This window comes from Phycodurus eques, chromosome 3, assembly GCF_024500275.1.
Source record: "Phycodurus eques isolate BA_2022a chromosome 3, UOR_Pequ_1.1, whole genome shotgun sequence".
Lineage (NCBI taxonomy): Eukaryota > Metazoa > Chordata > Actinopteri > Syngnathiformes > Syngnathidae > Phycodurus > Phycodurus eques.
In genome coordinates, this window is record NC_084527.1 from 20,352,209 (window position 1) to 20,367,025 (window position 14,817).

At 41.3% G+C, this 14,817-nt stretch overlaps 2 protein-coding genes across 2 annotated transcripts in view; one reads left to right on the top strand and one right to left on the bottom strand.

Annotated features, from left to right (window-relative positions):
• The first annotated feature begins 56 nt into the window (after window positions 1-56).
• Window positions 57-2,853, top strand: LOC133399565 (uncharacterized). Its single transcript, XM_061671131.1, has 2 exons — window positions 57-236; window positions 2,315-2,853. The coding sequence occupies exons 1-2, from the start codon at window positions 57-59 to the stop codon at window positions 2,747-2,749; spliced, it is 615 nt and encodes a 204-aa protein (XP_061527115.1). The 3' UTR covers window positions 2,750-2,853.
• Window positions 2,854-12,215: 9,362 nt separating this feature from the next.
• mlxip (MLX interacting protein) overlaps window positions 12,216-14,817 on the bottom strand; it is a 32,939-nt gene continuing 30,337 nt past the window's right edge. Inside the window, 2 exon segments of the mRNA XM_061672435.1 lie at window positions 12,216-12,378; window positions 14,658-14,785. Of these exon segments, the coding sequence (XP_061528419.1) occupies window positions 12,216-12,378; window positions 14,658-14,785 (291 nt within the window).

A 14,817-nucleotide genomic window follows, 5' to 3' on the forward strand; every position in this document is an offset into this window, starting at 1 on the left:
TTAAAAAAAAACATTGCATATATAAGCTTGTCAAGTGATGATGTCAGGTGAGCGTCATGAGTGCACTGAAAGGTGAGGTGCATCTGCGTCTCCGATTTCTGCTTTTGCTGCAGCTGCAGCTGCTGTCCTACGTCGCCGTGGGGTCCCGCACCGGCGACATGGCCGCGACGCTTCGGGGGAACCTCAGGGCCGTGGAGCTGGCCCTGTGTAATTTAGTTGCTGTCGAAAGGGATTACGTAAGTCACTTTCAAAGGAGTGAAAGGACAGAATATTGATGAGAACTGCTGTATATTTCTTCAAAGATATAGTTGCACATTTTTGAGAGAAAAAAAATGATGTTTTGAAGGAACAAGTATTTTTGAGAACAAGTTTTTGAAAAAGTCTAGAGCAAAATACATTTTTTTAATGAAAAAGTGAAATATTATTGAGAAAAAGAAGCCTTTTTTTTTTTTGAAATCATTTTTTTCTCCAAGAAAAATTAGTCATTAAAAAGTGTGGCATCCGTTTGAAACTTTTCTTTTAAATGTCTTTGAGACAAAAATTGGCAATTTGTTTTAGAAAAAAATATCAGTGCAAGAAGTCGTGTACTTTTGAGAAAAAAGGTGATATTTTTCAAGAAAAAAGTCAGATATTTTCAAGATAAAGTGTCATATTTTTTACAAAAAGTGGTGTATTTTGGAGAAAATAATTCAACTTTTCATGAAAAAGTAGTGAATTTTTGAGAAAGAATTTTTGTTTTTCATGAAAAAAGTATAAAGAAAATTGAAATGAATCCCATATTTTTTCAAGAAAAAAAGTGAATATTTTTAAAAAATAAAATGTATCCTTTTGAGAGAAACGTCAACATTAAATTCAAAGAAAAGTCCAATATTTTGAGAAGAATGTGATGTATTTTAGAAAAAAAAGTCATTTTGTCAAGGATGGAGTCTCATATTTTTGTGACAAAAGAGTGGTATTTTAGAGGGGGAAAAATGTTCTGTGAAGGTGTATTTTTGATATATTTTCTTGTTTTAGTTCTATGGTGAGTAGCTACATTTTCTCATTTGACTTCTTAGATGATAAGACAGTTCGACTATTTCAAATTTTTCTGTTTTATTTCTTCGATGATGGACAGACAGTTACATTTTCTCATTGCGGTGATCCTATACAGTCACATCAACTCCTTTCGTCACTATGACGGACGTTTTCTTGATGTACTTCTGCACTGATGGACAGTTACGACGTTCTCATTTTTCCCTTTTCTTTTGGTGATATTTACAGAGAGGGCCATAAATATTGGGACATGGAGATAATTCTCATGTTTTTGACACCACCGCAATTAATTTAAAATGAAATGAACAAGATGTGCTTTAACTGCAGACTTTTAGCCTTAATTTGAAGGTATTTACAGCCAAATCAGGTGAACGGTGAAGGAACCACGACAGTTTGTATAGATACAGTACCTCCCACTTTTTAAGGTATTGGGACAAATTAACAATCATAAATTAAACTTACTTTTTTTTAATACTCGGTTGCAAATCCTTTGCAGTCAATTACAGCTTGAAGTCCGGAACACATCAACATCACCGGACACTGAATTTCATCCCCGGTGATGCTCTGTCAGGCCTCTACTGCAACCATCTTCAGTTCCTGCTTGTTCTTGGGCCATTTCCCCCTCGGTTTTGTCTTCAGCAAGTGAAATGCATGCTCAATCGGATTCAGCTCAAATGACTGACTTGGACATTGCAAAATATTCCACTTCTTTGCCTTAAACAAAACTCTTTGGTCGCTTTTGCTTCTGGTCATCGTCCATCTGCACGCTGAAGCGCCGTCCTGTGAGTTCTTAAGCATTTGACTGAATAGGAGCAGATAATATTGCCTGAAACATTTCAGAATTGATCCTGCTGCGTTTGCCACCATCATTAAATATAAGGGAAGCAGTTCCTCAGATTCAGCCAAATGCTTCAGAACTCATTGGAGGTGCAGATGAATGATGGATGACCTGAAGCATCCTGCAAAAGGCAAAGAAGTAGAATGCAAATGCAAATCTATTGCGGTGGTGTTTAGTGCCAAGGAGATGAGAATTATGTCCATGTCCCAATATTTGTGGACCTGACTGTAATTATGGCGTTTTCTTGTTTTGCTGTATTTCTGTGATGGACAATTACGTTTTCTTGTTTTACTTCTTAGATCATGGATAGTAGGCATCTATGTTTTCTTCTTTCTCTGATGGACAGTTAGGCCATTATCATTGTTTCACATTTCATTTCTGTGACAATTGACTTTTTTTTTTTTTTTTAACACTAGAATGTCTTTATGTATCTATCACATCTAGGTGCAGCACATTTTCAATGGGAATCCGCCGCTGGAATACAAACTGAAATGCTTAGAGCCCATCCCGGGAATAACCATCCCGGTGGGGAACAGCAGCGCCGAGGTCCGAGCCGCCATCTGCTCCATCAACGACTACCTGGGCCGACACCTGCCACCCATCATAGGGAATCTGACCTGGCAGCACCGAGACCAGCTGATGGGCAACGCCAGCGTCTTTCACAGCCAGTTCAAGGCTGCTGTGGAGCTGACGGCGCGCCAGCAACGTGGCAGCGATGGAGATGGAGGAGACGGCGGCACGCCAACGGAATGCCGCCGACCAATCAGGAACTCGCACGGCTACGTTTTGAAAAAACACGGCCTCCGCATCATCTACTACACTCGCAGATGGGTGGAGGCTTTCACCAGTTTACAGCCCAACTGTGATTATCCTTCTTGAAGAACTATCTTTAGTTTTCATTGACTGACTTTGACGCACTAGCTGCAGAAAATACAGCTTTATTTTATTTATTTATATATTACTATATTTATTTTTTTCTAACATTTATTCACAAAATTTTCATGTATTTCATTTCAAGTTAATAATAAAATAATAAAGTATTCTGAATATTTTTGTATGGTAATTATTACATATTACGGTATATATTTAATTCTATCCATCCATCCATCCATTTTCTGAGCCGCTTCTCCTCACGAGGGTCGCGGGCGTGCTGGAGCCCATCCCAGCTGTCGTCGGGCAGGAGGCGGGGTACACTCTGAACCGGTTGCCAGCCAATCGCAGGGCACATACAAACAACCAACCATTCGCACTCGCAGTCACGCCTACGGGCAATTTAGGGTCTCCAATTAATGCACGTTTTTGGGATGTGGGAGGAAACCGGAGTGCCCGGAGAAAACCCACGCAGCCACGGGCAGAACATGCAAACTCCACACAGTCGGGGCCGGGGATTGAACCCGGGTCCTCAGAACTGTGAGGCTGACGCTCTAACCGGTCGCTCACCGTGCCGCCATATTTAATTATAGTAAAATTAAAATAAATAATATAGAAATAATACAGTATTATTTGTTTTGCCACCTCGCCCTTTGCCCTATGTCTCATCTCCATGTATTGTCTCATCTCCTCAGTCCTTTCAGTGTGCCACTTCTTCTTAGCTAACCTTTTGGATGATTTGCTGTACTTTGAGGTTCCACCACCTAGTCTCCTTCTCCATTTTCCCGCCAGAAGATACACCAAGTACTCTCCTGCCTGTCTCTCTGATCACCTTGGCTGTTGTGGTCCAGTCTTCTGGAAGCTCCTCCTGTCCACAGAGAGCTTGTCTCACCTCTTCTTGAAACGTCGCACAACACTCTTCCTTTCTCGGCTTCCACACTTAGCCACTAATTACATTATATTGTACATAACACCCTCGATTTTAAGTTTCAGCCTCATCCCTCCATCTGACACTCTTTTAAGCTTCAAGCCATTCTTAGCTAACGCTTCCTTTAAAATAATCCCTACTCCATTTTCTTCCCATCTACACCATTACTACATAATTGGAACTTGCTCCGAAACTTCTAGCCTTACTGCCTTTCCACCTGCTCTCCTGGACACACAATATATCAACCTTTCTCCTAATCATGTCAACCAACTCCAAAGCTTTTCCTGTCATAGTCCCAACATTTAAAGCCCAGAGCCCAGAACTACTTCCAAAGAAAGTGGACAGACGAGACAAAACTTGAACGTTTTGGCAAGGCACATCGGCTCTATGTTCACAGAGGCAGAAATGAAGCATACCAAGAACACTGTCCCTACTGTGAAAAACGGAGGAGTGTGTTGGAAATTCCTCTTTTGCAGAATAATTAAGAAAGCAATCTTGTCTTTGTGGTGTTTTATTACAAAGAGATATTTACAAAAAGCTAATGGGAGAGTGGAAGAAGGAAAGTGGAGGGAGGGAGGATGGAGCGTAGAAGCATTCTGCCAGCAGCAAGGGCTCTCAACCTCCCCCTCTGAAACCCAAGAAGTCAAAAACAAAGTTTTAAGAAGGCAGTTCTTTCAGAACTTTCCATTGAGAGAAGATTCACACCAGCAACCCAGCCAGCTGTCGTATCTCACAGAGGAATGTCCTTGGATAGGACAAACAATGGCTTGCTGCTTTTAGCAAGGCTACACATCTTATAGAAGTTACACCAGCGTTATGGAACAATACAAGAATGCAGAATACAAGAATAAATTACTTATAAAGGATTATATAACTCATTTTGTCAATTCAGGAGGCTCTAATATATTCCGGGGCTGCTTTGCTGCACAGGGTGTCTTCAATCTGTGCAGGGTACAATGAAATCTCAAGACGATCAAGGTATTCTAATGAGAAAGGTACTGCCCAGTGTCAGAAAGCTTGGTCTCAGTCACAGGTCATGGGTCTTGCAACAGAACGATAACCAAAACACACAGCTGAAAACACCCAAGAATGGCTAAGATAAAAAAACATTGGATTATTCGGAAGTGGCCTTCTATCAGCCCTGATCTGAATTATATTGAACATTTATGGAAAGGTGCTGAAACACGGCATCTGGAGAAAGCACACTTTAAACCTGAACCAACTGGAGCCGTTGGCTCGCGAAGTGCGGGCCAAGATACCTGCCGAGAGGTGCCGAGGGCTCACTGAAAGTTGCAAAAATCGTTTGATTGCAGTCATTGCCTCAATAGGTTTTGCAAGAAAATATGATGTTAAGGGTATCATCATTTTTGTACAGGCATCTTTCATTAGTTTGTTTTGTCAAAAGCAATTCCTGATATCTATTGGTTACATTTCTTTACATTTGTATTTATTTTTACTTTTGTCAGATTCAAATTATGTCTGTGACCACAGTGGGTTTTTCTTTCATTAACAGAGGTGTACCAACAATTATGTCCGTGTGTGTCGATCATATATACAGTAAAATGTGAACTGTCCCGTTACCACCAGCATACAATTTTGTGGGAGTAAGTTAAAAAAAAATCTAATTCAAAGAAAAAAAAATACATTTAAAATGGAATATTATTAATGTGCCAATGGAAAGGAAAAAGACAGGACACAAGCACAGATATTGAATTGAAAAAGTGAGTAAAAATGGTCATTTCTGGATTGATGAAATCACTATATTTGTTGGTGTGACGCAATAAGAGGTCCAGTTTTCAGTTTGTCTTCCGTTGCTTTTATTGCGATGCATTATTTAAGGCATGTCATTGCATGATGACATGCAGGAAGTCTGGAAGAAAAAATTTTCAACGGAACTGAAGAATGCTTGTCCAGATGCACACAGACACAAAAAAATACGTGCGGGTGTGTGTGTGTGTTATATTTCAGTAGAAAATGATGTCACTGTGTCAGAAACTGCGTAGAGATCACAGCATTGCAAAACACATTTGGAGGCACCTCGCCTCCACAACAGCAACGAACATTCTTTGAAAACAAAAAAAAAGTCAAGTCACCGGCAAACCAATTTGTCAAGTACACGCAGCCTGAGGATGTTCACATACACGAGGAAGATCACTTTTAAGTTAGCACTTTTCAGACAATGCATTGCTTTGTCTTCAAAAAGGTTGAAGACAAAATATGACAATGCATTTTGGCATCAAAAACAAGGTTTCCTGAGCCAAACGGTTGTTGGAGACAAAACATGGCGATGAAAAAGTTTGAAGGCAATGCAGTGGCTCTAGACAAAATATGACATTACACCTTTCTGTGATCAAAAATGTTTGTTAAAGGCAAAACAGGCCAATGCATTTTGTCATCATAAACATGACAATACATTGTTTCATGATCGAAAAGGTTGAAGACAACATGACAATGCGCAACACAGTGTTTTGAAATAAATAAAAAAAGATGTCGGACAAAACAAGACACTGCATTGTTTTGTGATTAAAATAGATAAAACACGACTGCATCTTTGAAATTAAAAGTCTCTGTTTTGACCAAAAAGGTTGTTGCAAACAAAACATGACACGACATCGTTTTACCCCAAAAAATGTTGACGACAAAACATTACGAAGTATTATGCTGTGATCAAAAAGGGTTGTTGGGAAGACAAAACATGACGTTGCATCGTTTCCTGATAACCAAAAAGGATGTTGAAGACAAAACACAACACAGGATTCTTTCATAATTTAAAAAGGTTGAGGATCATGACGCTGCATTGTTTCATGCACTCACCAGTACTGACCTGTGAGCCCAATAGAGAACACGAGGCTGATTGATAGAAAAGCTCTACACGTGCACAAAAAGGCGACACACATACAAATACCAAGACGAGACAATCCATATACAGTAAATATATATACTGTACGCATTTAATGAGACAGGCGAATAATCAATGTGTTTTATTGCCATTTCAGTGAAGCTCCCTATGAGGGCTAAAGGTTATGTCGCTCACCAGAAAAGGGCTGAGCAAGCAAAATGTGAAGGACGGAGGGGAGGGGGAAAAAAAAAACAGCTACATTCTGGTGTCGTGCTTTACAGAAAAAAACAAGCCCACACACTTCCCTTATGAACATAGAATTATTTCAACATTGTTCATAATGACTTACACCAAGGCAAACGTGCTGCTTTCTGTGTCTCTCACTCAATTAATAACACGAAATTTAAAAAAATAAAAATCATTGTGCCAAAGATGACAAGGTAAAGCCTCAGAGTCCAAAAAGAGGAAGACGAGTTGAGTTGAGTCCTCCGTGATGAGGATGAGGAGGCCCGTCATCAGCTGGTCTGAGAGGGAGGCTCCACGTCGGCGTGCCTCAGGGCCTGGATGGCCTCTTCGGGCAAGCGTGATGGGTCGCTGAGGATAGACGTGCTGGTGCTCAGATGGCAAAGGCTGCTGCTGACCACTGACACACAAATACACACACACACACACACACACACACACATATATATATATCCAAATAAACTAATGCACGCACTACCAACACACTATATGTGTGAATGATGTATGTATGTCTGTTCTGTCTGTTACTGTCATTGGCTACTTCCACCCTCCAAAGATTTGGCTTTATGACTTTACATTATGTGATCACATAATCTTTATCGACGTAGTTTAAATTAACCCTCTATCATTTAAAAAAATACAATCAAGCAACTTTCATAGCGACAAATTCAAATAGAAATATTTTTAAATAACAGTTTCAGCCCTCCTCTTTTGATACATTTGGATGACAAAATGTAACGGACAAACAAGGAAAAATCCACCCAGGCAGCCATTTTCGATACCGCTTATCCTCACCAGTAATAACTAACTAGTAAATTGGTCAGAAGTAAAACAAAAAAATTGAAAGTTAAAAACCTTTGTCCTAAAAACAACAACAACAACAAAAAAAACCTACAAAATATTTCAGGTCTGGCCTAAAAAACAATCGAGAAAAAATTAAAAACACGAGTAATTAAAAAGGTTCAGTAAAAAAAAAAAAACAACAACAACAAAAACAAAACAACAGCACCTTAAAAACATTTGTCAAACTAAATTAAAAACCTAAAGAAAAAGACATGGGGAAAAAAGTTTAAAAAAAAAAAAAAAAAAAAAAAAAAAAGGAAAAAAATAAATAAAAATGTAACGACAAAAAAACCCTTGGCCTAAAACAACAACAATAAAATAAAAAATGTCTGGCCTGAAAAAAAAATTGCTAGTCATTTTTGGCTGAAACAAATGACAAAAATGTCAACACATGGCTGATAAAAACCTTTAAAAAAAGCTAGCAAAAATTTAAAACAACAACAACAGTTTAATTTGTTCTGTGCCCATGGTTGTCACACAAAACACTCGTATCTAAAATCATCTTTCACCATTGAAATAAATGGAAATGTCATTAATTCGTTCCAGTCTCCCCAAAATAGAATAAGATACAGTTGTTTTTTAATAAGGAACATATCACTCTATAATATTGTACTTTATAAAAACTCAGTAATGTCACAATTAAATGGAAATAAAAAATTTTACTCAGTAATATCACAATTAAATAGAATTAAACAATTTGTGCATCATGTTTTGTTTGACGGCACGGTGGACGAGTCGTTAGCACATCTGCCTCACAGTTCTGGGGACTGGGGTTCAAATCCCGGCCCCGCCTGTGTGGAGTTTGCATGTTCTCCCTGTGCCTGGGTGGGTTTTCTCCGGGCATTCCGGTTTCCTCCGACATACCAAAAACATGTGTGGTAGGTTGACTGAAGACTCTAAATTGCCCGTAGGTGTGAATGTTAGTGCGAATGGTTAGTTGTTTCTATGTGCCCTGCGATTGGCTGGTGACCGGTTCAGGGTGTACCCTGCCTCCCGCCGAAGATAGCTGGGATAGGCTCCAGCAGCCCACGACCCTAGTGAGGAGAAGTGGTAACGAAAATGGATTGATGGATGTTTTGTTTCAATTCATGTCATTGTGTTGCTCCTTCTAGTGTGCCCATCTTGACCACTAAGGGGGTATAGAGTAATATAAATGCAGTATATAGTATAGAGGGACTTACAGAGTGTTATTTATCCTTTTTAGAAACTAACACTTTTTTTTTTAGGGAGGGGGGAGGGGCTGGAACGGATTAATGGGATTTCCTTTCATTGCAATGGGGAAAGATGAGTTGAGATACAAGTGTTTTGCGTTATGAGCATGGTCACGGAACCACTGTTCCATGTTTTCTCCATTTGTTGATAATGGCTGTCACCATGGTTTGCTGGAGTCCTAAAGTTTTAGAAATGGCTTTGTAACCTTTTCTAGACTGATAAATGTCAATTACTTTATTTGTCATTCGTTCTTGAATTCCTTTGGACAGTGGCATTTCGTTGCAGCTTTTTGAGATCATTTTGAATACTTTGATTTGAAATACTTGATTGAAATACTTTGATTTTTCATTGTGTAAAACAGGTGATTTCTTGACTGACCAGGTCTGGTGGCAATTAGGCGTGGGTATGATAGGTGAACATGAACTCAGCTTTCTAACAAAATGTGATTAGCCACAGTTAATTTTCACACAGGGCCAGATAGTTTTTGTTTTAAATAAATAAAATTACCTTTTAAAACCTGCATTTTATGTTGACTTAGGTTATCTTTGTAAGCTATTTACATTTGTTTCGATCTTCAAGAAATATAAGAATTTGAAAAGAAGGCAAATACTTTTTAATGGCACTGTATCCCTCTATCCATCCATCTAGCTATCTAATGCAACAAATTATTGTATACATTACAGGACTCTTGACAATGTAAATGCTTGGTGGGCCAGATTAAAGAATGCAGCAGTGTTGTAGAATGTGTGTGTGTGCTAGTTTACTCACTGGGCCTGAGCGCGACCAAGGAGCAGTGACGTTCGAGCCACTCCAGTGTGGTCTTGCAAAGCTCGGTTCCACTCGCAGTTGACACCATCTTGTTGAAGGACTCGAAGAGAGGCCTGATGATGACGCTGAACTGAGAGGCACGTGACGTCAAGGCTTGCTTCAGCATTGTGTGGTGATCCAGTCAACCGCCGGTAAATGCACAGACGCAGGTGAAATTGTTAGTACCCCTCTGTTATTGAAAGAAATACTCACAGTGGGCACAGAAATAATTTGCATCTGACCAAAGTAATAATAAGAATTAAAAAAAAAAATTGGGCTCGAAGGGTGCTTTCTCCAGACGGCATGTTTCAGCTCCTTCCACTGATGTTCAATAGGATTTAGATCAGGGCTTATAGAAGGCCACTTCAAAATAGTCCAATGTTTTGCTCTTAGCCATTCTTGAGTGTTTTAGCTGATTATCCTCGACCCATGACCTGCGACTGAGACCAAGGTTTCTGTCACTGGGCAGCACCTCTCTAGAATACTTTGATAGTCTTGAGATTTCATTGTACCCTAAACAGAGAGAAGACACCCTGTGCCAGATTTAACAAAGCAACCCCAGAACATAACAAAGCCTCCGCAGTGTTTCACAGGCAAGAGTTATTTTCTTGGTATGATTCATTTGCTCGCCTGTGAACGTAAAGCTGATGTGCCTTGCCAAAAAGTTCCACTTTTGTCTCGTCTGTCTATAGGACATTATCCCAGAAGCTTTGTAGCTTGTCACCATGAAGTTTGGCAATTTCCAGTCTTGCTTTTTTTTTAAAATTTATTTTCAACTGTGGTGTCATCCTTGGTCGTCCCCCGTAATGTCCACCTTGGCTCAAACAACAAATGTATGGTGCTATCTGACACAGCTGTACCTTGAGCTTGGAGGTCACATTCAATTTCTTTGGCGGTTGTTCTGGGCTTTTTTGTTACCATTGATATTGTCCATCTCTTCAATTTGTCATCAATTTTTCTCCTGCGGCCACATCCAGGGAGGTTGGCTACAGTCCCGTGGATCTTACATTTATGAATAATATGCGCAACTGAAGTCACGGGAACATCAAGCTGCTTGGAGATGGTCTTAAAGCCTTTACCTTTAACATGTTTGTCGATAATTTTCTTTCTAATCTCCTGAGACAACTCTCTCCTTCGCTTTCTCTGGTCCATGCTCAGTGTGGTACACACCATGTCACCAAACAGCACAGTGATTACTTGTCACCCTTCAAATAGGTCGACGCACTGATGAAGAGTTTGAAGACAAATGTGATGCTAATTAGAGGACATACTTGGTTTGAACATGTCCCTATGGTCAAATTATTTTCAATCTTTTATAGGGGTACCATCCAACAGAACTTTGTTTTTTTAAATAATTCTGTTGAACCACAAGTCAAAAGCAATGTCTGATTTTCATCAGTTAATTTTCATAGAATTTTCATTTATTATTACTTTTGTCAGATTCAAGTTATTTCTGTGATCACTGGATTTTTCTTTCATTAACAGAGGGGTACCAACAATTTTATCCACGTGTACTTGGTTATAACACACTTTTTAAACACATTGGAAACGTATTGGAACACACACAAACAATTGTGAGCAGAAAATGCATAGAAAATACTGTACACATTGTACTGTGGGAAAAGCAGCCTTCTTCCTACAGCTCCCCTTTTTAGCTGATGATTTAATGCAATTTAAAAAAATAAATAAATTAGCTCATTAGGAATGAGATTAAGGACACTGTGCGTCAAGCCCGGTTGAATTCTTCAATCACAGACTACTGTGAGCACCAATGCGGATACCCGGCCTGCTATCCTCTGTCATTTTGAGGAAGTATCCCTTGACAGACTCACAAAACTCGTTAGTGTGGCAAAACTAACTACATGCTTGCTCAACCCTCTTCCGGGGAAACTCGAAGAGCTGTTTTTAATCTTAGGACCCTCAATCTCAAATATCATAAATTTATCACTCTCCTCGGGCGCTGTACCTGCAGCTTTCAAGAAAGTCGTTATTCGACCCTTCTGCAAAAGACCCAACATCAACACTGAGAGTCTTTGCAGTGATAGGCCAGTGTCAAACCTCCCATTTATTTAAAAAAAAAATTTGAAAAAAAATGGTAGTACAACAGCTTAATGATGACATGGGCTCTAGCAATCGTTTTGATTTTTTCAGTCCAGATTCAGGGCAGACTGACTCTCCTTAAACAGGCCTTGCAAAAGTGATGATCTTTTACTAGCTATGGATCGCAGCACCTCATTAATACTATTATTACTCAAGCTCAGCGCTGCCTTTGATACCGTTGATCACAATATACTAGTAGACTGCCTTGAAACGGCTATCAGTATTACAGGCCCAGCACTTTCTTGGTTTAGATCTTATCTTTCGGGTAGGACGCACCGTGTAACTCATAGAAATGTGACCTCTGAGTATTACGTCACTTGCGCAGGAATAGTTTAAGCGTCTGAATGTGGGAGGTGTCTATCTATAATAAAAGATTATTTTTATATCGTCTCTATATCGCAGTTTTTCACATGGTGGAGGATTCCTTCCTACTGCAGCAAATTTCCCCACGCACACAAAAAAACATTTTAATTATGGACTGATACAACCTGAATGGTATGCTCTCAGACTGTAAACACAAACAACAGACGCACAGAGGATACAATCCAGAACTTCCAGTTCTGCCGGGAACGTTGCTTGACGTACTCATTGAAGTTGTGCTGCATGTGGTCAAAGCGTTGCTGCGTGACCTGCGCTCCCGTGGCCGGCATCTGGTCATGACACAGGCTGCAGTTGACAAACACAAAACGCACGAGCTGTGATTCCAACGCCAACAATTCAATGAATTTAACCTTTAAATGATGCACTGATAAACGATACAAATTGTCACCTTGCCAAAAGACCTTCGTAAAAAGTTACGCGAGTTTAGTTTTTCCTACTTTAAATTCAATAAGGAAGGGTTAAAAAAAATATTCCTATTTGATATGTAAATTTGAAGTAACAGAGTCCAAATCCACCCCCCCCCCTCCAAAAAAAACATCCTAATAGAATAAATTTAAATCTTTTGTCCCATCCTTGACCCGTCACCATATCGTGGTGGCGGGGTTTGTGTGTCCCAATGATCCTAGGAGCTAAGTTGTCTGGGGCTATATGCCCCTGGCAGGGTCACCCATGGCAAACAGGTCCTAGGTGAGGGACCAGACAAAGCACGACTCAAAGACCCCCTTATGATGACGACAAAAAATGGACTCGGGTTTCACTTGCCCGGACGCGGGTCACCGGGGACCCCTCTGGAGGCAGGCCTGGAGGTGGCGCTTGAAGGCCTGGTGGCCGCGCCTGCACCCATGGGGCCCGGCTGGGCACAGCCAGAAAGGGTAACGTGGGTCCCCCTTCACATGGGCTCACCACCTGTGGGAGGGTCCATAGGGGTCGGGTGCAATGCGAGCTGGGCGGTGGCAGAAGGTGGGGACCTTGGCGATCCGATCCCCAGCTACAGAAGCTGTCTCTAGGGAAGTGGAATGTCACCTCTCTGGCCTCTCCTTGACTCGGGACGTTGTGAGCCGGTGGGGAGAATACTTCGAAGACCTTCTCAATTCCGCCAACACGCCTTCCCATGAGAGAGCAAAGTCTGGGTTCTCTGAGGCAGGCTCTCCTATCTCTGGGGTTGAGGTCACTGAGGTGGTTAAAAAGCTCCTCGGTGGCAAGGTGGATGAGATTCACCCGGAGTTCCTCAAGGCTCTGGATGTTGTAGGGCTGTCCTAGTTAACACGCCTCTGCAACATCGCGTGGACATCAGGGACAGTGCCTCTGGATTGGCAGACTGGGGTGGTGGTCCCAAGGTGTGTTCCAACTACAGGGGGATCACACTCCTCAGCCTCCCTGGTAAGGTCTATTCAGGGGTGGTGGAGAGGAGAGGAGGTTGAATCTCAGATTCAGGAGGAGCAGTGTGGTTTTCGTCCTGGCCGTGGATCAGTGGACCAGCTCTACACCCTTGGCAGGGTCCTCGAGGGTGCATGGGAGTTCGCCCAACCAGTCTACATGTGTTTTGTGGACTTGGAGAAGGCGTTTGACCGTGTCCCTCGGGGGATCCTGTGGGGGTGCTTCGGGAGTAACCCCCCTGATACAGGCTGTTCGGTCCCCGTACGACCAGAGTCAGAGTTTGGTCCGCATATCCGGCAGTAAGTCGGACTTGTTTCCGGTGAAGGTTGGACTCCGCCAAGGCTGCCCTTTGTCACCGATTCTGTTCATAACCTTTACGGACAGAATTTCTAGGCGCAGCCGAGGCGTAGAGAGGGTCCGGTTTTGTGGCCTCAGTATTTCATCTCTGCTTTTTGCAGATGATGTGGTTCTGTTGGCTTCATCAAGCTGTGACCTCCAACTCTCACTGGAGCAGTTTGCAGCTGAGTGTGAAGCGGCTGTGATGAGAATTGGCACCTCCAAATCTGAGACCATGGTCCTCAGTCGGAAAAGGGTGGCGTGCCCTCTCCAGGTCGGGGATGAGATCCTGCCCCAAATGGAGGAGTTCAAGTATCTTGGGGTCTTGTTCACAAGTGAGGGAAGAATGGAACGGGAGATCGACAGGCGGATCGGTGCAGCCTCTACAGTGATGCAGACTTTGTATCGATCCGTTGTGGTAAAGAAGGAGCTAAGCAGAAAGGCGAAGCTCTTGATTTACCGGTCGATCTACGTTCCTAACCTCACCTATGGTCAGGAGCTGTGGGTCGTGACCGAAAAAACAAGATCCCGGATAATATAATTAATCAGTGAAAGCCAGTATCCAAGGATTGCATTAGTTAATCCATGCATCCATCAATCAATTTTCAATGTTTTTCCAATGGGATAGTTTTTGTCACCAGGAACAAATGTGGGGGGTTTGTGTACCTTATCCATTTTAGGCTACAAAAAATATATACCTTGTGGTAAATTCAACAGAAAATGACACATCAAACACTGCACGAAAAACATTAAAAAATTAAATCAGATGAAGAAATATGCAAATAGAAAAAAATACAAATAGAATAGGAAAAAAAGCTATTAGATGACAGAGAAAAATATTGTGAACATACTTGATGGAGGCCTTGAGGCTGGTGATCTCTTCCTGCAGTCTCCTGATGTCTTCCTGCATTTGCTCCCTCTCCTGCTTCAGCTTCTCAATGTGTTCCACGGTCTTCTGCATTGTGACGGCAATACTGATCTGTGTACACACCAAGTGAATACGAATGACTG

Excerpts from the sequence above, each read along its gene's own strand:
- LOC133399565 (XM_061671131.1), top strand. The coding sequence starts at position 57 with ATGAGTGCACTGAAAGGTGAGGTGCATCTGCGTCTCCGATTTCTGCTT. Across the intron at positions 237-2,314 it reads TTGCTGTCGAAAGGGATTAC|GTGCAGCACATTTTCAATGG; the intron begins GTAAGTCACTTT and ends TATCACATCTAG.